Source organism: Candidozyma auris, chromosome 5 (genome assembly GCF_003013715.1).
Source record: "Candidozyma auris chromosome 5, complete sequence".
In the NCBI taxonomy this organism is placed as follows: Eukaryota; Fungi; Ascomycota; class Pichiomycetes; order Serinales; family Metschnikowiaceae; genus Candidozyma; species Candidozyma auris.
The window spans coordinates 557,533-578,377 of record NC_072816.1 but is presented as its reverse complement, the minus strand read 5'-3'; the positions used below and the strand labels follow the sequence as shown (position 1 = coordinate 578,377).

Below are 20,845 nucleotides of genomic sequence, written 5' to 3'. Positions count from 1 at the left end.
GCATGCGCCCCACTTCTCCCGCTATGAAATATCAATGTAGATAAAGTCATTACACCAACAACACAGCGTTCACACAGCCGTCTCTGTCGGGTTCGTTGGTGATCTGAGCGTACTTACCCCAGACAACCTTGCCGCCGGCGGTGACCAAACCCAACTCGGAAACGTTGACTTCGATGATGGTACCTTTCGTCAACACACCCAACTGGGTGTACATCGGGGACTGTGGGTTCTTCTTGACGCCCAAAATGGGCAAGAACACCGTCACACCAAGCTCAGGATGGGTCACGTTGGCCTTCTTCTGTCTCAAAGCAGAAGGTCTGATGATTCTCTCCATCTTGACTGGACGACGGGTGAAACCCTCACCGACAAAAGTGTGCTTTGTGATCATTCTCTTCCACGACTTCAGCTTCGACTTCCCTGTCTTGACCACCTTGAACATTTCCTCCTCAGAAATGCCCTTCACCTTAGGTAGCGGCACCGAGTACTTGTCTGCTTTCTCCATTCTCTTTTGCTTGATCGAAGACGAAATTGCCTTAGCGCTGTTGTCAGTCAGACGGTCCAACAAATACGTAGGAAGCGCCTCTCCTTCGTCCTGCTTAGGCGTAGATGGGCCCTTCACCTTCAGCTCCTGGTGAGCCTTGATCTTCTTCTTCATGGCGACCTTTTCAGCGTATCTCTTCTTGTTGTACTGCTTGGCTCTCCAGCCCTTCAAGTTCTGGGCATCGTGGGCCACCTTGTGGCTCTCACGGGCCTCTCTCTTTCTCTTTCTTTCTTCGTAGTCGAGCCTGCGCCCGTGTTGCTTGATGTGCTGCTCAATATACTCGTTCTGAGGCATTAAGGGGTTGTAGTAGAAAAGAGCATCGCATCTCATCTCATAGTAGAGGTGGATGTGGGCGGGTTGTATGCAGGCGGCGAAGATGAAGAGAAGAATGCAACAAGGGATTGAGAGACTTGTTGACACATTGGAGGTGACTAAAATTTTTTATTGCTTTTAGTGAAATCTTTATTTGTTGGTGAACGGCAGAAGAGGTAAATTCAAAGACACTATGCGTCGTTTTTCATGAGCTTACTTATGAGAAGGAGGAAATCGGTCCTGAACGGCGTATCTGTCTGAAATGTCCTGCCAATTTAAATTATCGGAGGACGTAAAGAACTTCAAACATTAGGTGCTTCACCTGCTGACAGTGGCGGTGATATCACTAGGTCTTGGGACCACGACAATGTCGTGGCTACCTCAGAAGAGGTCGAGTTAGCTTTTCTTCAATGGGCGTTTAAGAGTAATTCATAAACTCTTCTGGTTATTAGCTTCTGAATCGGTAGCTCAATGTTGTATAACTCTGCTAGCAGGTGTTTCTTGTTCAGAAATCGGTGGATCACGTCTCACGACGGATGCTGATAATGCGACGACATTTTTGCAACCATCTCCTGAGCGGGACCAACAAGAATGCTTGAACAATCAAAGAAAGTCAACGCACTAATTAAACTTGAGGACTGTGAGATTGTTCTTGTGATTGTTTTAGCAGTGAATTTCTGTTAGCAGCATGAGGGTTCATGTGCAATCTTTGTCTATCATTATCGGTTCTCTATTTTTCACACATTGTCCTTTCGCACCTATTTTTGCAAACAAGCACCCAACAAATGCATCACCCAAATGGTAAAACATGGCTTATACTTGATAAATTTCACAATCGCATCTTCCATACGACAAGGCCACAATCGTAAGGACTTTAGATATAGTAGATTCTCTAATATTCCTATCATCTCTGTCTCATTCCGCTTCTTCCCTACTACGGCTGCGCGATGAGCTACTACACCTATCGACCACCCTACCCATCCAAAGAAACTGAGCATAACAAAGAAAAAGCAGGCATATTCACGATTCAATTCGCTCTGCTACCTTTTTTCAGACTCACCCACGCACTTTGAAAACTTGTCACCTGGCAACCCCATCACCTTCAACTAAGTGTGTGTTCCTGTATCTACACCTCCACCCATCAACTACTCTTCTTTTGCCATGGCCACTGTAAACGACCTTTTGAAGGGCATCGTGGCTTCTCTCGAGCAAACGGAAGCCTCAGTTCGTGCCGTCGACGATAAGTTCATCCAAAACGATGAGGAGTTCCGTCCCACAATGATCAAGAGCTTACTTGAAAAATCGTCTTCCTCAGGGCATCTCGAAGGCATGTCGTTACTTTCGCTCAAAAACGAGGCGTTGCTCTCGTATGTGAATAGCTTGGTGCTTGTGCTCTTGAGCCATGTTGAGAGACTCAGGCTGCTGGAGCTGGAGGACAAAGTGGCACCGCTCAAACGGAAAGCGGTCGAGAGCTCAGTGCAGCAGAGAGTCACATTGGAAAAGGGCATCAAGCCGCTTGAAAAGAAACTCACCTACCAGTTGGACAAAATGGTCAGGTCGTTTCATAAGATGGAAGAGGATAATGCTCGCATGGAGCAGAAGGTGGCGGAAGCAGCGGCTAACGGCAGTGTAGAAGACGAGGAAGAAGAAAACGAAGATGAAGAAGACGAAGATGAAGAAGATGAAGAAGATGAAGACGATTCCGACGAAGATGCTCTTTCTTACAAGCCCGATGCTTCGGCGTTGAAGAAAATGGCCAAGGCGTCATTGGCCAAGAACGGGAAACCTGCTCCTGGCGGGAAGTACAGACCCCCAAAGATCTCTGCTGCTGCTCCACCCACCCAGTTTGACGACAGAGCCATCTCGGCCAAGAGCAAGAGGAAGTTGCAGAGTATGGAGGAGTACTTGCGAGAATCTTCTGATTTGCCCCAGATGGAAGCATCTATTGGTGCAACCATCTTGGGCCATGGCAGAGGCGGTGTGAAAACAAGCAGAGACAGTCAAAAGGAGAGAGAAATCCAGAGGTACGAGGAGTCCAACTTCACGAGATTGCCCACAACAGCCACGAAAAAGACTCACAGACAGAAAATGGCCGAACGTGCCAATACCTTTGCAGGTGAGGACTGGTCCATGTTCAACAACAACAGGAGCCTCAAGGAGGGAACTTCAAGAAAAAGAAAAGGAGGAAGCGCCTGGGACCCTGCAAAGAGATCCCGTCACTAGGAAATTTTGTATAAATAGAAGCACATATATTGCAGAAATGGAAGGGTTAAAAACAAGCAAACATATAGTGTATATTTTGGAGCAGCATAGACAGGTACGTCAACAACAGCAGGCACAAGGGAAATGCAAGGGGATTTTTTTGAGGGTTTTGTGTTTTTTGAATAGTGATAATAATTTTTTTTTTGTGTAATTTTATGGTTTATAATATGTTGGTAGCCAGCTGGGTTGATCGTCCCATCAAATGTATATCAAACGATAGAATTAACGACTCCCGTGTTTCATGATAAATCATCCTCTGAAGAAGTTGAAATTGCCTGGCGAAGCATTGCTCTGATGGCCCTGTACAAAACCCTGGTTATTGAATCCAGAGTAAACATTCATGGGGTTCAGGTACCGCTTCATGCCGGCGTCGTTGGAGCGCTTGGAGTAGTCTGGCCTAGGAGCATAGTGTCCGTCAAACACAGGGTGCGCCGTAGCCATGACGCCTGAGTTGCCCATGGATGGGCCGCCAGTGTTGTTCGTGAAATCGTTAGAAATGAATTTTGGTATGGATTGGTGGGCATTATTGTATGATACAGGAGATTGATCGATCGGAGCTTTGTTGGGGCCCGATATATGCAAATTTGCTAACAGCGCTGTGGCTGAGAGACTTGGATTTACAAGTGATTCGAAAGATGCCGTGGTGTCTCTTGGCACTGGGGATGGACCAAGCCCATTATTGAGGCTCGCAGCGTATCCCTCGTAATACTGCTGTGTAGAGGGACGGCTGCTTCTTTGGTATCCACCATTATTGTAGCCACGCGAAGGATATCCCCAATCGTGATGAACAGCTGAGTTTTGCATTGGATAAGTAGTAGCCATTGGTACTCTCGTTTGAACAAACTCTCCGTTCGCATTCATGTTCTGGTTTGGCACAGTTGCGCCGGAGAACATCATATTGCCTTGGTTCAGCAGCAGGTACTTGCGGCCCGAGCTTTTAGAAACGCCATTCAACACAATGTTAATTTTCAGTTGAATACGCTTACCAAAGGATGACACGATCTTGCAGTTCTGAAACCAATGCTTGATGATCTGCACTTGCAATGAGTCAAAACTGAAATTGGAGTTTTGGGGAAGGAGCTGCTGCAATGAGGGCAAGAGCCGTTTCTCTCCGGAGGCCAGGTCAACAATATATGATACGTTAGGGTTGATCAAAATGTCTATCAACGTCTGAATCACGTAGTTTCCGTAGGGGTCATTGATCAACTTGTTGAGATCGGTGTGTAGGATGGAGGAGATGATGGAGAACTTCAACTCGGTGAATTTGAGCAGCTTCGCCTCATTGTGGTAGCAATTCTTCATGAGCTTTTCAACCACATTAGAGGAAAATTTGAGGTTGCACAATTCGTTAATGCCGTATTTGACAAAGTTGTTGAAAAGCCCGTAGTTCACATCAACAGAGTCGATGGAAATGAGATACTGTAACACGTAGTTGCCAAATTGGTCATTCACGAGCACCGTAAACACGTTGTATTGCAAGATCTTTTCGGAAAATGCAGAGAGTTGTGAAGGGTTGACGTGATTTAAGCACTTCTGGAGCACACAGCACCCGTGTTTGTGGGTGGCCACAACCAAGATATCGTCAATGATTGAAGTATAGATGAACTGGCAATTGTCAGGAGGGTATTTGTTCAAAATCTTTTGTATAACATGATTCCCGTTCAAGTCCTTGATCAACTCAATAATGTACGGCTTCAAGCCCTTCATCAAGAGAGATAGCTGGTGAGCATTGGACATGTGGTCAATAACCTTTTGCAAGGCCCTTGTTCCATGCTGGTTGATGGAAATCAGAAACAAGTTGTTGTCCAACACCTCTAACACCAAGTCAAGATCGGCCTCCAGGCAGTAGTCCACCAACTTTTGCATGAGGTAGTTGCCAAAGGGATCAATGATGAGCTCATACATCAGCAGGTGCACTTCCTTGAAAATCAACTCGAAATTGGCCATTCTCGCCAGCTCGCTCGCAACAACGTTCTCGTCAAGGCGTTTCTGGAGAAAGCGACACCCGTACTGGTCCTTGGCCAAGCGCAAGATCTGGCCGTGCAAGTGCAGCAACGGAACCTTGTTGAGCAGAGCCAAGTAGTCCTTATCGATTTTCGCTGGAGGCGAAACCAGGTGAACGGATGAAGACAGCACCAGCGAGGGCAGATCAGAGTTCGAAAGGTGACGGCCATGGGCTTGAACGTGGCCCTGGTTGCTCAGCTCCTTGTCCAAATTGAACGAGGGCAACGCCAAGTGGCCATTGAGCCTAGCATTGTCCCAGAGCTTCGAGTTTGTTGTGCCCGAACCGGCAGACGGAGGCGTTGTGGGTTCGATAATAGACGAGATGGAGTTGATGGAGAGATTGTGGAGTGGGACTCCTTCAGCGCCAGGGCCGAGTGTCTCGCTGCCATGGAAGATCTGGGATGGGAAATTGGGGAAGAAATGGAAGAAACACGAATGCTAAGGATAGTGCATATGCCGAGACGGCAGACTTTGTTGGGACAGTGAAGCAGTAGCTGAAGCCTGAGGTTGGAACTTGTAGGTGGAACTTGAAGTGGACTGGTGGCAGGCGAAAAAAGCGAAATGTGAAACAAGCGCTGGCAACGGCGGAACAAGGAATGAGTGGGGAAAGAAGTGGAGTCAAGGAAATCTAAGACGGGGGATCCGGATCAGAAGCCTTTCGAACAGTTGCTGCCTTGTTTGCTTCACCGAATTGAAAAAGAAGAAGAAAAGGTGTTTGCTTGGGTAAATCACCAGGGACCCTCAGAAGGGTAAATCTGCCTGTATGGCGGTAGAGACATTAGCTTCAGGGCAGGCTTCAGGCAGGCAGGGCGAGCGACACTGGCCAGGGAGACAGCGACACACGATGCGTTAGGAGAAGAAGAAACCGGCAGAAGCATGAGACTTGACGAGAAAGTTCAAGAGAAACCGACACCTGAAGGATCGAGTCTTTTGCTTCATGAAGCTGTACTTGTTCTATTATCCTATTCTTTGTGCCTTTGTAGCTTGGAAAATTGGCCACCCCCTGGCGCGGGTGGTGTTTTTGCCGGCTCTAGGGCGAATAGTTTCGCAGCCATTTTCCATCCATCCCACTGATCCAGGCACAAGGGAGGGAATCAATGTCGGCACGACAAGAGAATAAAAGGATGGATTCGGCGCAGTTCTTGCGAATTGCCTTTCCTATTCTTGTCCTTTTTCCAGTTCCTCATATTTGCTTCTGCTCTTCATTTGCTCTTCTTCATTCTCGTTCTCTTTACATTAGGAGCCCTCCTTTGGGGGGTGCGATTCTGGACCGTGCGACATCGCCTATACACAAATCTGAAGCAACACAGGAGAGTGGCCTCTTTTTGCTAACCTTGAAGCCTTCTGATTGGCCAGTATCACGAATTGCCAGGGAAGCCTCGGAGGGGACGAAGCAAGCAGAGGCATGTTTGGAGATTGATTTGTGGCCGTTTCTCTTGATGCTAGACGTTGCTGGTCTCCCAGTGTGCTCCTAAGTCTGTTTGTGAGGAGGGCCATTGACGAACGATCCCCTCGCACAAATGGCCAATGCAATTGAACCTGTCATGTCTTCATAGAAGTTTGCTTCACCATAGGGTTTATACTTGATGCTTAGGAACCGTGACGATGCGAGAAAGGTGGAAGTTGGTTGCCCTTCTCTTCAAAATCCTATAATCGCCTTACCACGAACGCTCGGTGTTCTTAACACCTACCGGTCCCTCACGACTTGATTTCTTGCAACGTATTGGTTCAACACGTCCTCGTAGAAGATGAATTCGCCTGGCTCTTTGGCCAAAGCACTTTGCAAGCGCCGCTGTACACGCTCTTCATTACGCTTCCTCACATATTCTTTCTGCTCTTCCTGCTCTTGTGTCGTTGGGAAAGAGCCTATCATGAACCCTGGCGGCAGCAGGTACTTGTCCATGATCTGAGACCGGTGCACCTCTTCCTCCTGGAGGTCTTCGTCATCTTTATCCCATACTGGTCCTTCCACACGGGAACCTTTTCCAGCTTGAGCAAAGAATTCATGGTAATTTCTCTCCTGTTCCTTCGTCATTACCCTGCTCTCCATTCTCTTGGGCCGTCGCCATGCGCTGTTGGGTCGGAAGTCGTCTGGTGCCCATGGCTTCTCCGTGATCGGGTTTGTTGACAAGTTAACCTTGAACTTGCTATCGCTGAGTCTCATCTGATAGTAATTTCGAAGAAATGCTACTCGCTGGAGTGAGGTGTAGTGCTCAGGCACCCCGATTTCCTTCTCGTCAAGTCCCTGGAACTCGTCCTCGGAGTTGGCCACCACCCGCTCGTCATCTACAACAAAATCATTCTTAATGGGCGACGAAATAGGCCCGCCTTGATCCTTTTTGCGCAGCTTCCTCGGCAGTTTCTTCGGCAGTTCCATCTCGGAATATTGCGTTGGGAGACGGTTGAACTGGGAGCTTGTCAAATCACGTTTTGCCAAGTCTGCGGGAGATGATTCTTGTGGCGGGCGTTTCACGGGGCTCGAGAGAATCATTACTTGCTGTTCACTTTCTTCGTCTGAACCCTTACGTTTTCTGTTGATCGGTGAAACATACTGGAGATTTGGAATTGACCCGACAGACTTGGTGGAACGGGCCTTTGTTGGTGAATTTTGCTCGTATGCTTGAAGCCGTTTACGAAGCTGCTTGTTTTCGTAGGTCAAATCTTTGTTTTTGTCCTTCAACTCACGTAGTTTCTTGTTGAACTCTTGGATGAGCAGTGCCCGGAAATCTTCGAACTTGGTGTCGAGATCCCGCACTTCTGTAATAGCAAGAATCCGCTGAAGCTCATCTTTGATATTGGCTACTGCTGACCGGATTTGTCCGTCGGGATCCATAGAGCGATAGCACCAATGAACTGCTTAGACTTGAAATATTAGATGTGTGGTGTTTCTCTGTTTGTTGATGTCTGTACTGCACTTAGGCACGCCAGAAAAGAAGGACGTGACGCGTCTCTCTTCCAGGCTTGGTGTCTAGGTCTTTTGATCGATAACAATGTGGGGGCGGGGGGGGCACGTATGCAATATTGCATGCAATCTGCAATAGATGCATGATAAGATTCGAGGGTTATTACGGATCAAGAGATCTATACGGCCGGGATTTTCCGGAAACAATTATCCAGTGGTAACAATTGTTGGCAATTTGAAGAACAGATGATTTTAGGAGCAGATATCTAGAGCTTGAAAAACAGCTTGTTTGAAAAGCTATCATTTCTTCAACGCGTTTCCGATCATCTACAATACAGCTCTAGTCAGTTATGGTACGGGATTGCTGGAAAACTGCAAGCAATGGAAGGGTAAAAAGGCAGGTATACAACATTCGCTCACTGAGCGAACTGTAAGCGTGGGTAAAGTGAACTTCAGCTCAAGATGAAAAACTTATGACTGGATCATTGTTTTGCTATTTTAAATGATTTTCTCCTAAAGCGTCGTACGTGCTAACTATCTAAGTTGTCTCCTTGCTTTTCCGGAGGTATTTGCCTTCTACCGGCTATGCTTGGGACACATTTGACACTTCGGAAAATTGAATTTCCTTTGACTAATGATTTTTATCCATCCTTCCTTGCGAATTCTTCAGAAATTCGTACGTTGCCATCTCTCGAAGGGACAAGGACAATGAAAGAATTTTTATTTATAAATTTATACGACAGGACTTTCATTAAGGTATCAGGACTTTCTTTTGTTTTCACTGCTTCTCCAGTTTGACTGGTGTCTTGGCTCTACAAATGATTCGACTCGAAGTAAACCTAGAATTCAGGCCGTGATTGTGATCATTGTTTGCATCTTCATACGAGGGTAGTACGTCGTTTGATGTGGGATCATCAACTGCAGCTAAGTCCACGGTGAAGAGGAAGTTGACTTGTTCAGTTTAGGCATCAACCAAGTGGTCGAAGTAGAGGAAGATTTCGTATGTCCTAAAACGTTTCTTTGTAAGAAAAGTTGAGACGTAAGATGGCATTACGTGACTATAACACGTAGTAGGAAAACTATATGTGTGGCTCGAGGTATTTGTTTGAATCAACTTCATCTCTGACGACTCAAATCTTCTTTTAATAATTCGATGCTTTCTTTCTAACGAAGTATAGTCTCCCTGAGAAATTGAGGCATGAAGTATCTACTTCAAGTCAACTTGCAGACTTAAAACACTCAATTCCATTTCCTTTTTTACTCTTTTGTGTTGCGCTTTAACTGTCAAAGAAAGCTTGAACGCATTGTCCCCCTACTTTTCTGGTGACTTGTTCTTGCATTCGTCTTTTGTATCTTGGACTTTTTTGTCAGGTTGGCTCGTCTGTGGTACGGTTGCCATTCTTTTGTTTTCTATGAAGACTGAACGCATACACGATCGTGGCAATGATGTATATAAAATGCACAACCATAAGAGCGATGCTTTGAATCATGAGACTTCCTTTCTTTATCTTGATGTCATTCTCTTCAAGTACATCTGGATCAGTTGGTTTTATTAGTGACCCGTGAACATACGGCATTGTGGATATTGACATAATGATGCCGACACAGGCGGGAATTGAAGCCATACCACAGGTCGAAGCGTAAAGGCCTACTACATAGCGATAACTGTCATAGGATCGGGAACAAAAAAACAAATTCGACGAAGAACATAATTACTGCCAGCATTGTGTTCGAGCTGCTGAGATGTCATGGTCCTTTTGATAGCGTTTAAGCACCCTATTTTTGTCCATAGCTTTTTTATGCATTCCCAAAGGTGGATAAAACTTTCAAAAGATAGTCTTGCATGTTTGTGCCTTCTTCCTCTTGTGCTACCTTCAATGCAATCATGGCAAATAATATATTCCCTTGCTATTCATCGGGCTTCACATATCTGTTATTCAAGCACAGTTTGTTATAGTACTGGAGCCGTCGGCTGTAAAATTAGGGAAGAGTTCTGGGAGTGTGTCGAATAAGTCAGGAACAAATTTGTCAAACAGATCTGGAACTGTTAAAGAGATAATTGACCAGGAGGCAGCAGGGGACTAGTAAGCATAGTATGAAGCAAAAGCAGGGGATAAAACCTTGGGCCCAATATAAAGGAGGCGTTATACGAGAAGAAGATGAGAAACAGAACGTATTATAAGGTGAACAGTTTGGAGATTTTCAAACCATCGATGAACAGTTTGAAAAGTTTCAAGCGATCGGTTTACCCAGTATAGTTTGAATACGATTCACTAGATTGGCTTCATGTCTCGCTTGAACATTTCGACTCATTACTTTCTATTTCGCTCTCTGCGTTTATTAACTCCTCAACTCAATTCTCCACCTTTGAATAAAACTATAGCTTTCAGAACAAGGATCTCAATTGCTCTTTGTATTTGATCACAACTGATAGTTGGAAACAAAAAATGGCAAAGTAGCATAAACTTGCATCAGAAGTTACCGCTGGAAGCATGTGTGATTTCATGTAAGTAGCTTCACCCCGCAATCACGGCATTTTGCAGTTCACATACAGCATTCATCACACTTAGAGTAAAAGACTTATCTTGAGCCCCTTGCCAGCATCCTTGAACACAGGTTTACTAAGATGCCCGCCTTGCATCAGTATCGATTGAGTAGACAATCCTTCTCAACTCTTGGGTTAGACAATCCAATTAAAAACTTCTAAATTCAAATTTTGTACGCTGAAGACAGAAAAGAGATAAACACAAGAGGGCCTGCTTTGCCAGTCACAAAAGAGGAGAGCTCCGTAAAGATCGGTGTCCAATGAAGGCGTGCAATTCTTGATGAGCAAATATAGATTAAGTCAGTTTATACAACCGGTAGGTGCTTTCTTGAAACGGTCATCATTGAAGTCCTTCGGTGTGGTGTCTTCTAGGTTGATACAAAAGGCTCCAGTTGACTATTTCGTAGGCCTACAAATTGTGCTAGACGTTTCATGGTCAAGAAGCTATACAAAGTGCTACTTACACTCCAACATCCACTGTTAAGCGCTGATGATGTTTGAGGTGTCGCTATCTTTTGCTTGGGCGATGGAGATTTCTTTCAGAGAAAGATCATAGTAGACATAGGCGGATCTCAAGAAAACGTCGCCAAAGATATAAACATCCTGCTGACTAGGCTGGACTCCCAAAAGACACTTCCCCTGAGACTTCCAAATGAGGTCCTGGTAAGACACCTTGATTTTGTTTTTGCCGAAATCAAAAGTCAAGTATTTGTCCTTGGGCTGGTCGCATTGCACGAACCAGAAGCCAAAAAGTTCGACTCCCCCAAGCTCCTTACCAACTGCGTCGATAAGGTCGCTGGGCCACAAGTTCAACGAAGTTCCGGAATCTAACACGACTTGCTTGTTCAACGTGATGTTGTTCCCACCTATCTCAGCACTTTTGACATCAAGAGCCAAGCCTAGAGTTCCCGCAACCGGGTACTTGGTCAACTCTCCCTCGTACTTCTCGGTGTCAATACCGCCAAAGATGATCGAGCCCTTGCCAGACTCTTCTGATCCCAAGTACAACGAATACGATGCTTTTGGGGTGACGCCCTGTGCTTGCAAAGCCCAAGGCAAGTTGTCGTAGTGTGGATGCAGCTCTTCCTGGTTCTTGTCAGCGACACCCAAGATTCCCAGAGATTTGATCTTAGCAGAGTCCACAACCGCAAACTGGAAGTCGTCCAAGAGCTTCTTGCCGTCTTCTAAAGCAAAGTCGTCGGTGACATACTCTCCTTTGGCATAGGAGCCATCCAAGTATTTAATCGAGAAATCGTCTCCAGTCTTCTTATCATCCAAGGATGAAGATGTATTAAATGTCCCACCAATGGCGCTGGACACAGAAGAGCTGTATACCCAGAGGTCAGAAGAGCCAGTGTCCAAAAGCACAGTGATAGGCTGTTGGTCGGAGCCGAGCTTCAAGTCAAGCAAGTAGCTGATGTCTCTGTTGTTTGTGAGAGTGGCGCTTGTTGCTCTCTTAGTCAAAGAGAAGTGTGAGTTGAGCGCTTCTGCTTTAGTACTGATGGCCGAAATGGGAGTGGACTCATTGAAAGACTTCTTGACCTTAAAGTCAAGCTTGAGAGGAGCAACGGTTCTCTTTTCATGAGCTGCGATGTCTTCTTGAGGGATCACCAAGGCGTGTGCAAATGCTAAAGCGAGAGAAATGAGAGTCAAGAACGGGAGCATTGAGGATGATTTTTGGAAAGTTGAGAGTTGGCTGTCTGGGCACAGAGCCCTCATTTATACACTTTCTAGTTGGGTCGAAATACGGCCAAACGGTGGCACGGCCTCATTCGGCTTGTTTTTTCACCAAGTTGAACGGCACCATTTTGCGTATAGAGCGCAAGAAAGCTGCAGAAGGGTTAGAAATAAGCGACGTTCGTTTCTCAGTGGGGTTTCGGTTGCATGCAAGGGGTTAGAGAAGAAGGAGCCCGGATATATGTTCAAGATACCCGAAATCGGTTTGCGACAATTATGCCAATGAGAGGATGATACCTCTTACTCGGGTTTTGATAATTACATTTATCAAATGTTAGCACTTCCGTTTGGCTGAGTTATCCTTCTTCGAAAGTTGAATCTCCCGTCAAAAAGCGTTGTTGTTGCACTTCGGTAAATGCGCTTCTCTGGTAGCTCTTTCCCATATGTTCTACATCATAGGCTTGCAGGAACGAAGACAGCACGGGAATCCTGTCTATCCCGAAAAAGTTGCATCCTGATTTTGTGTGTCCAGGAAGTTTCAACCGCTTCCCTGCAGTGTGGTCTATTCTGCTGACTCTGGAACGGGTTGCTCGGTACTTGTGAGATATGAAGCAGAGTTGTGGAAGCATTGCGGAAATTGATACTGATCCCACGTTGTGATGTATGTCTCTAGCTCCGATATCCATGTTAATATTTCAAGGCCCTGTTTTTCTAGCCAAACTTGTTAATGTGGTCACTGTATACCTTTCGCTTGTTCGCTAGATATAGGAAGTGAGACGGTGTGGGGGGAATTAATGCCAGCCTCGGATGAGTCTTTAATGAAGGGCGCCATTTGCGCCTCAATGTCCTTCGAACGAGGCCAAGGTTTGCTGATGGTGCATGGTCCTCAGTTCTCAACCCTCTTTTGCTTCTGCTTCAATTTTCCCCTCAGATTGAAAGAATTTTTAATAAAAGTAAAAAATTTCTCTTTTATGCCACTGAAGAGATCAGATTCTTTAAATGCTTTTGTTTTCGACCCTAAGCTATCCGTCGGTTGTGTCCCTGCTTTTGCTCTTCTCACTTGATGATGTCTGCACATTCTCCACATATTGCATCCTGAACACAACCAAAAGATATCAATTAAACCCCCCTTTACATGGTATCCTCAAAAGCTTGGAAATCGCTCTTCTTTCCTTTCTACAACGTCATTTTCAGCAAAATCTTCATGGATTTTGCAGCCATTCTATGGCATTCCTGTCTACAAGCTACCACCTACTCACTAAAAAAATTGACTCCAACAACAAACATCACCGCCATAGTTATTTTCACCTCACCCCAATTCCTCTATGTTCGGCGCTTCCACTAAACCAGCCTCGAGCTCGTTTAGCTTTGGCTCCTCGCAGCCATCCTCTGGCCTTGGCGCATCAGGAAACACAGCTTCTGGAGGTCTTTTTGGTCAGCAGCAGAAACCTCAATCTTCAGGTCTATTTGGAAGTGGAACACAAAGCTCATCTACTGGCGGTCTTTTTGGCCAGAACCAAAACCTAGGCACGACGCCGGGTACTACCGGCTTTGGCGCCTCGAATACTGGCTCCACGGGGCTCTTTGGCCAAAATAATCAGGCTTCGACAACTTCTGGAGGGCTTTTGGTCAGAAGCCTGCCACAGGAACGCTGGGATTCGGCGCAAACACTTCAGGGTCTTCTCTCTTTGGCCAGAAGCCTGCTGGTGCTAGCACAACCACTGGAGGTGGCCTTTTTGGCAGCTCTTTAGGACAACAAAATCAGCAACAGGGTCAGCAAAACCAGCAAGGCGGTAGTCTCTTTGGTGCAAACAATACTGCCAGCACTTCTGGTGGTACGTCCACTGGATTGTTTGGCCTGAAGCCTGCAGCTTCCTCAGGGGGCCTTTTCGGTTCCAGCAATCAATCGACCACAGCACAAAAACCACTTTTTGGCGGCTCAGGCACCACATCTACAGGAGGCGGACTCTTCAACCAGTCTTCTAATACTGGAAATTCTGCAAATACTGGCGGCCTCTTTGGTGGCTCGACCAACACGGGAGGTGGGTTGTTTCCTCCAACACAACGTCAGGTGGTCTTTTTGGTGGTCTGCAGCAGCAGAACCAACCACAGCAACAGCAGCAAACTCAGCCGGCCACACAGTTGACTGCCATGACAAGATTTGGTGACCTCCCGCCTGAAATCAAGAAAGAATTACAAGAGTTCGACCACTATATCAGCACGCAGCATCTCATAGCAACGACCCTTAATGCCGATCTTCCCAAACACAATCAATTAGTGAAATCGTTGGACTCCGACGTCAGTTATTTGCATACAAAGATATCTACCATCAAACAGGCCTTGAAGGGCGATAGCAACCTGTTGAGGGCTTTGAAATCTGTGAATGACGAGCTCACCGAGGACATCGGTAACATCATGCAACTAATAATTCAGCTATCTACTCCAGGCACAAAGTTGTCCTCATCATTCCAGTTAAACGAATTTTTTGTGAAAAAAATCAAGCATTATAAAGAGGTAATGGAAAGCTACGAAAGCGTGATAAAGGAGAGTGAAGACGCAATTAATGGGTTGCAAAAGTCGGCCAATGATTCCATGGGCAGCATAAATGACGTTGTAGAGGTTGTTAAAAGTCAGTACCTTGTTTTCATGGAGCTCTGTGAAACTCTAGCACAAGTCCACAGTGAGGTGAACCAACTAAGGCGCTGAAATCAGGTTTGCCGCCCGAGTAGGCAAGGTTTGGGTTTAGGTTAAGGTAGCTGCCGACTCACTATAATACAGGTGACTGCTGGCTTCCTGCACACGTTGCCTTGGCTTTGCACAATTCTCATTTTACCCTCACAGTAACCAACTGTATGTACTATATAAATCTTCGTGATAATCCTGCGTAAATCCTCAAATACAACTCCATCACAATTAATGTCAAGAGCAGACTATCTCGCCAAATACCTTGGTGAAGGACCGGAAAAGAAGAGGAAAAAGAAGAAACCCAAACACCAACAGGCTTCGGTTGTTGTAGAACAGTCTTCTCTTCCGACCATCTCGAAAACGGATGACGTCAATCCAGAGTCTGATGAAGAGTCGGCGCCAACAATTGCATTGGGGGCACCAATTAGAGAAAACAAAGGATTTAAGAAGATTGATACAGGCGAGAAGATTGACCATGTTTCTAATGCCAGTACAAATAAGAGGCCTCCGGCAGTTTCTGCGAAGGAGGAAAATATGGCCGCCACAGTTTACAGAGACTCATCGGGACGGATTGTCGACATAGAAAAGCGCACTGCAGAGCTACGAGCTGAAAAAGAGGCTAAGGAAAAGGCAGAAAAAGAAAGACAGCGCAAAGTCAATCAGTCTGATATGGAGAGACTACGAGAGGCAGAGTTTCAGGCGAAACTTGCGCTGGCGTCCCGCTTTGACGTATCGACATCCGATGCAGCCTATGTGAGTCACATGTCGCAGAAGCAACGGTTTGACGACCCGCTAGCGAATTCTACTGACACTGTAAATGCAAGTGAGCGGTATAAGTCCACGAGACCAACGTACAACAAAGGAATGAACCCTAGCAATCGTTTCAAGATCCCTGCAGGATGCTTTTGGGATGGAGTGGACAGATCAAATGGGTTTGAGGCGAAGCTCTTGGAGAAGAGGAACGCTGAGCACGTGAAGAAGGTGGTTTCGAGAGCCTCCGCTGAGTCCTACACTGAATACGACTACGACTACGACTAGATGGGTTGGAAAGCAGCTTGAAAATTCGAGTTTGTCCATTGATGCTAGGGCGTCGTGAAGGTTTCCGGCTAATTTTTCCTCGTAGAGGTATTTTGACTAGAACTAATTGGCGAGAGCATTTTGGTCATCCACTCAATTTTTGAGATTTAGCTGGTGATATTTGTGATCGTGGTCGTTAGTCGATCGTGGTACCTTAATGATCGCTGTTCACAGAAAATTAAGGCCGTTTTGCGTTATTCTACGCCTTTGTCTAGGTTCTCTTGAATTGGCTGCGAAATTGCTAGGAGATGGTATTTCCATGACAATTCACCAGAACAGCCTTAAAATGAGGGCTTGCAGAGTCTTCAAAAAACCGAAAAATACAATCATTCAAAATTCTCATTTACAACCCTTATTACGCAAGGATGTGCCATTTCCATTGCCCTTCTCGTCAAGCTTCTGTCGTCCTTCCTAAAGTGCCTCACTTCGCACCGGTATGGGTCTTTTGATTTCCCCCATGCTAACTCCCTTCAAACGATCCTCTCCAAACATTCAGCCCTTCACAGGTCCTCAGTTAATAACAAATCTTTGCATATCACTGTCCTCCTCAACTTAAGACTTGCACTGAATGGCCAACCCAAATCTGCCATCAGTGTCGGTGTTTCCTGGATTCGTCTACGACTCAGAGAAGAAACGATATTTCGCCGTGACTAATGGTGATAGCACTTTCAACTCACAGTACTCAAACAATGCGGTACAAGCCGACTTGAGAAGAGAGAAGTTCTCGACGGCAAAAAAGGAGAAAGAGGATGCCGAAAGTCGGGATAAGGCGCTCCAACTAAACAAGCATCTACATATGCTACCGCGATATCCCGAAAACTTACTCACGTCATTGAAGCTTGGGGCTGTCCAGATGCTGTATTTCCAGTGGATGTTGTCCTTTCTCAAGAGTTGCAGCAAGCAAATAATGCGTGACGTATCGCTATGGCCTTACCCGGCCGACCTGATGAACAAACCTTGCGAATTCATCTACTTCAAGCCGCTGACGAGAAGTGTTGGAACTGCCAAGTTGCCACTTAAGAAGAATGGACTTCTCCATCGTTACACGACCAACACCCCTAGCGTTCTTTTAAGTGGCTTCAAGACTCCAAGTTATGACTTGATATTCTGTGGTGGACATCAACAGTTTCAGTGCGTGAACCATTATGGAGAACTCACTGAATTGGATCAAGATTTTTTGACAATGCTGCGTGATCCGTACAACTTCATTGACAAACATGGAGACAAGCAGCTGGAAAAAATAAACACTTTTGAGACGTTTGCGTTCTCGGAAACGCATACGTACTTCTTCGTCTCTGATGCTATTTTGAAAATCGAAACGGCGGCATTGCTGAATTCTGTGAAAGACTTGAGCACAAAGAGATTAGCCATTGGTTTAGGCAACGACTTGCCCCGAGACGCCATCGCTGATGGTGATCTTGTATCATTCATTCATTCGCTGTCTTTAAAAATCGTGAAACAACATGGCGGTATGCTTACGTTGTACCTCAAGGAAGCGCCCATCTATCACTTCAGAATGAAGTCAACCTCTCACTCCGATATAATGATTTTCGCTATAGTAACAAGGAGTTCTGTCGAAATCAGGGAATTCAAGTTGTCGCTGCAAGCTTGGAATGGAATCATCATACTGTTGCCAATCGAAAATCACAACAAGGCAAGACCCATCTGCTTCTTACACAAGGGGGTTTTGGTAGTTGAAGAAGATAGTGGTCATTTCTTGGTGATTGATCTCGAGAGACGACACTCTGCGAGATGCACATCAAGAGCGTTTGCATCGCAAAAGCTTGCGGGAGAGCACAGAGTGTTATTTGACGAGAACAGCGCAATTTATTTATCGCTGAGCTCGGACACATGGTTGTTCCGATAATTTGCATGTTTGCACAGGTTGGGATACAGATGGAAAAGCTACAGCATAACCAAGTTCTATCCTTTGTATTCTGAATGACATATAAAAAACAAGGGGAAATAGATATCGTGATATTCACGGGGATTGGAAGTCATGGCACATAATTAATGTTTGATGAAGCGTGAGTACGAGTTGTAGTCGAAATTGCCAAACTTGTAGTCAAGGTCTAATAACAACTTCACCGCATCCAGCGACTTGTACACATAGTCAGCAGGCAACTTGATCAATGCGTTGCTCAAGTCCTTACCTGGAGCTGCCAAGCCGTGCTGCTGGAACAACTTATCCTGATTGAGGTACATTATTCTCAGCTGCTGGCCGTAAACTTGCTCATTAGTCAAGTTGTACACGCCGGGGTAGCCCGAGATGGCCTTGAAGTTGGATTCTCTTGTGTTAACGGGATGCAAGGGGAATAATCTCTGCAACAACTCGTAGGAGGCCAAGGTGAAACCGAATTGAGGCGACGATCTGAACACTCTGGCCAAGGAACCCTTGAAGAACGCAGAGACTCCCTCTTCCTTCAATATGAGACCAAATGCATGGAAAATGCCTCTATATTTGACTTCGCCCTGCTTGGCCTCAACCTGCAACCTCGTCTTGATGACATCGGCTGGAGTGGTGAAGAAAGCCGCTGGGGCGCCTGCCAAAGCACCCGAAAGCAACAACTGCCATGTATTGAGCGAGTGTCTCTTATTAGGGTCGTTAGGGTCGTAGTTGAACAAGTGGTACTTGATGTTGGCGTAGGTGGGGAAGTAAATGGCCGAGAAGGGCACGTCTCTCAACAAACAGGCGCTGGCACCCTTATAGAGACCTTTCAAACCCAATTGTCTGATGATCTGAGCGGCAGTCAATCTCTTGTGAGGAATTTCACCTGGTTTCAACTCCTTGGCTTTGCCGCCCTGCATTTGCAATCTAATCTTCACGATTTCCAAAGGATTAGTGAAGATGACTTGACAGGCACCAGCAGACGAGCCCGCGGCGATTTCCCAGCCCATGGTGATGGAGCCATCGTCATTAGAGCCAATTCCACGGACCAAGTCATTGACGGTCAACTTGATGGCCTTTTCAGGAGCCACACCAACCAATTGGGCAGCCAAACCGGAGTACAAGCCCTTGAAACCCTCTTTTCTAAGAATCTTCTTAAAACAGTCGAAAGAGTTGTCATAAAGTGCCTTGTGTTTCTGGGCCTGCATTCTTGTCTTGACCAAGTCTATAGGGTACACCACAGTGGCACCAATACACCCTGCTATTGAGCCCAAGAAGAACGAGTACAAGGAGTCGAAGATCGGCCACAAGGAGAAGTTGTCATCCTTGACGGGCTGGGCTGCAGGGTGGTCGAAGATCGAGTACAAGGTAGGCTCGTTATTGAGGTAGTTGGGGTTCAAGAAGGAGATCAACTCTCTTCTGGGGATAGTTTCTTCATTTCTGTTGATCAAGTAGAACAACAAGTCGATCTCCACGGTGGTGATGGGCTTGAAGTTCAGCGACTTCAAGAGGTGGTCGTTCAAGTGGTTGTACAAGTCCACCTTGTTGATCAAGATATCCGCCTTGTCCTTTGTAGTTGGAGGGGTGTTGGCAATGACCTCGTTGATCAAATCGAGCTTGTTCAAGCAATTGTACACGAACAACACGTTCAGAAGGGTGAAGGTGTCCTGGTTGAAGAATTCGGGCAACGAGGCCAAGTTCTTGCGCAATTTCACCGACAACTTATGGCTCAAGTTGGTCTGCAACAAGTGGTAAAAGTCGTCCTTGGAGATAACGCCGCCTCTGCCGGCTCTCACCTCAAAACCACCAATCAACTTCGTCACAGGCAAGTAATTGACCAACGACACGAAATCCTGGAAGTTGATCTCGCCGTTGGGAGCGAAAAAGCGCTCCAAGTACGCCCAGTTGGCCTTAAACCTCTTGGGCTGATAATTTGGGTCTGCGGCCTTGTTGAGGGCGGTCAACATGTCGATGCAGCGGTCGTAGGTCAACTTCTTGTCGTCATTGGCCAACAAGTTGAACAACAACTTGAACTCACCGTCCTTCTGGGTCAACGTCGTGGTGAAGTGCACGAAGTCGTCTTCGTCCACATAGCCCTTCTTGTTTCTGTCTGCAATCAAGTAAAGCAACGAGTACGACAGTGGAGAGATGTCGTTGGGGAAAGGCGCCAAAATCGACACGAACTCGGGCAACGAGAGGAACTTCTTGTTGGACACGGGGTCGAACGACGCAAACTGGTCGAAGATCTCCCTGGCTTTCAACGACATGGTATGGGAACGGTGGAAAAACTTTGTGCCAGTGGGCTGAAGATTGAAACACTCGAGTATACTAGTACAAACTGCTAGTAACTAGAAGAACAGGGAAATGGAAAACGAGGCACAAACAAGAAACGGATCTGGAGGTGATCCGGTCTATGAAATAAACCAAAAGGAAAAAAAAAATATATATATAAAGATGTAGAGTTTCGACTCTGCGGAGGACGTTTGTTTCCTTTTTTTTTTCTTCTCAAGACTCAACCGAGAAGGCTTTCTTCGGTATACGGAAAAAGTCGCAGAGACGTGAAAAAGTTCATTGGGCGTCTCCGCATTAGCGGGCATAACTGTGTGAGGTGCTATGCTTGGAGAAAACGGGCCCAGCCGGCTGGAAAGAGAAAAAGTAGGGAAACGACATTTCCACTCAGAGGAAGAACGAGATTTTTCTACTTTTTCGACTGTTTCTTCGACTTTGTCGCCTGCTGCTACTCCACTGTCGAAATCCCTCAGCACGGCTTTTCGCAGCCAGAATCTGGGGCACAAAGCTAGTGTGCGAAAAGTCGTGCCTCGGTGTTTTGTGACTCGTGAGTCACAGGCAAAGCCCAGGGGAGAACCTTGGGGTTCTCCCGGTTCATGTTTTAAAATCCCTCCAGCGTGTTTTAACTCCAGAGCCTGGAGCACCGTTTTTTCGCCTCGGCAT

The 20,845-nt window shown here is 46.2% G+C and overlaps 9 protein-coding genes across 9 annotated transcripts; 4 read left to right on the top strand and 5 right to left on the bottom strand. All coding sequences in view use genetic code 12, as the record gives it.

Moving 5' to 3' along the window:
- Positions 1 to 49: 49 nt before the first annotated feature.
- On the bottom strand, positions 50 to 835 carry CJI96_0004525 (rRNA-processing protein NSA2; the record flags this gene model as incomplete). Its single annotated transcript, XM_029036778.1, has 1 exon — positions 50 to 835. One exon carries the CDS (start codon positions 833 to 835, stop codon positions 50 to 52), a length of 786 nt encoding a protein of 261 aa, XP_028888875.1.
- A 1,179-nt stretch (positions 836 to 2,014) lies between these two features.
- Positions 2,015 to 3,076, top strand: FGR38 (Fgr38p; the record flags this gene model as incomplete). The annotated part of the gene is made up of 1 exon (XM_029036777.2): positions 2,015 to 3,076. One exon carries the CDS (start codon positions 2,015 to 2,017, stop codon positions 3,074 to 3,076), a length of 1,062 nt encoding a protein of 353 aa, XP_028888874.2.
- A 288-nt stretch (positions 3,077 to 3,364) lies between these two features.
- On the bottom strand, positions 3,365 to 6,526 carry MPT5 (Mpt5p; the record flags this gene model as incomplete). The annotated part of the gene is made up of 2 exons (XM_029036776.2): positions 3,365 to 5,557; positions 6,410 to 6,526. The coding sequence occupies 2 exons, from the start codon at positions 6,524 to 6,526 to the stop codon at positions 3,365 to 3,367; spliced, it is 2,310 nt and encodes a 769-aa protein (XP_028888873.2).
- A 280-nt stretch (positions 6,527 to 6,806) lies between these two features.
- CJI96_0004522 (ssDNA endodeoxyribonuclease SAE2) lies at positions 6,807 to 7,952 on the bottom strand (the record flags this gene model as incomplete). The annotated part of the gene is made up of 1 exon (XM_029036775.2): positions 6,807 to 7,952. The coding sequence occupies one exon, from the start codon at positions 7,950 to 7,952 to the stop codon at positions 6,807 to 6,809; it is 1,146 nt and encodes a 381-aa protein (XP_028888872.2).
- Positions 7,953 to 11,046: 3,094 nt separating this feature from the next.
- CJI96_0004521 (pepsin-like aspartic protease) lies at positions 11,047 to 12,231 on the bottom strand (the record flags this gene model as incomplete). Its single annotated transcript, XM_029036774.2, has 1 exon — positions 11,047 to 12,231. One exon carries the CDS (start codon positions 12,229 to 12,231, stop codon positions 11,047 to 11,049), a length of 1,185 nt encoding a protein of 394 aa, XP_028888871.2.
- A 1,337-nt stretch (positions 12,232 to 13,568) lies between these two features.
- NUP49 (FG-nucleoporin NUP49) lies at positions 13,569 to 14,949 on the top strand (the record flags this gene model as incomplete). Its single annotated transcript, XM_054702213.1, has 3 exons — positions 13,569 to 13,782; positions 13,845 to 14,078; positions 14,315 to 14,949. 3 exons carry the CDS (start codon positions 13,569 to 13,571, stop codon positions 14,947 to 14,949), a joined length of 1,083 nt encoding a protein of 360 aa, XP_054558188.1.
- Positions 14,950 to 15,159: 210 nt separating this feature from the next.
- Positions 15,160 to 15,966, top strand: CJI96_0004519 (uncharacterized protein; the record flags this gene model as incomplete). The annotated part of the gene is made up of 1 exon (XM_029036772.2): positions 15,160 to 15,966. The coding sequence occupies one exon, from the start codon at positions 15,160 to 15,162 to the stop codon at positions 15,964 to 15,966; it is 807 nt and encodes a 268-aa protein (XP_028888869.2).
- Positions 15,967 to 16,573: 607 nt separating this feature from the next.
- CJI96_0004518 (uncharacterized protein) lies at positions 16,574 to 17,872 on the top strand (the record flags this gene model as incomplete). The annotated part of the gene is made up of 1 exon (XM_029036771.2): positions 16,574 to 17,872. One exon carries the CDS (start codon positions 16,574 to 16,576, stop codon positions 17,870 to 17,872), a length of 1,299 nt encoding a protein of 432 aa, XP_028888868.1.
- A 143-nt stretch (positions 17,873 to 18,015) lies between these two features.
- Positions 18,016 to 20,160, bottom strand: AGC1 (citrin; the record flags this gene model as incomplete). The annotated part of the gene is made up of 1 exon (XM_029036770.2): positions 18,016 to 20,160. One exon carries the CDS (start codon positions 20,158 to 20,160, stop codon positions 18,016 to 18,018), a length of 2,145 nt encoding a protein of 714 aa, XP_028888867.1.
- Between the last annotated feature and the right edge of the window lie 685 nt (positions 20,161 to 20,845).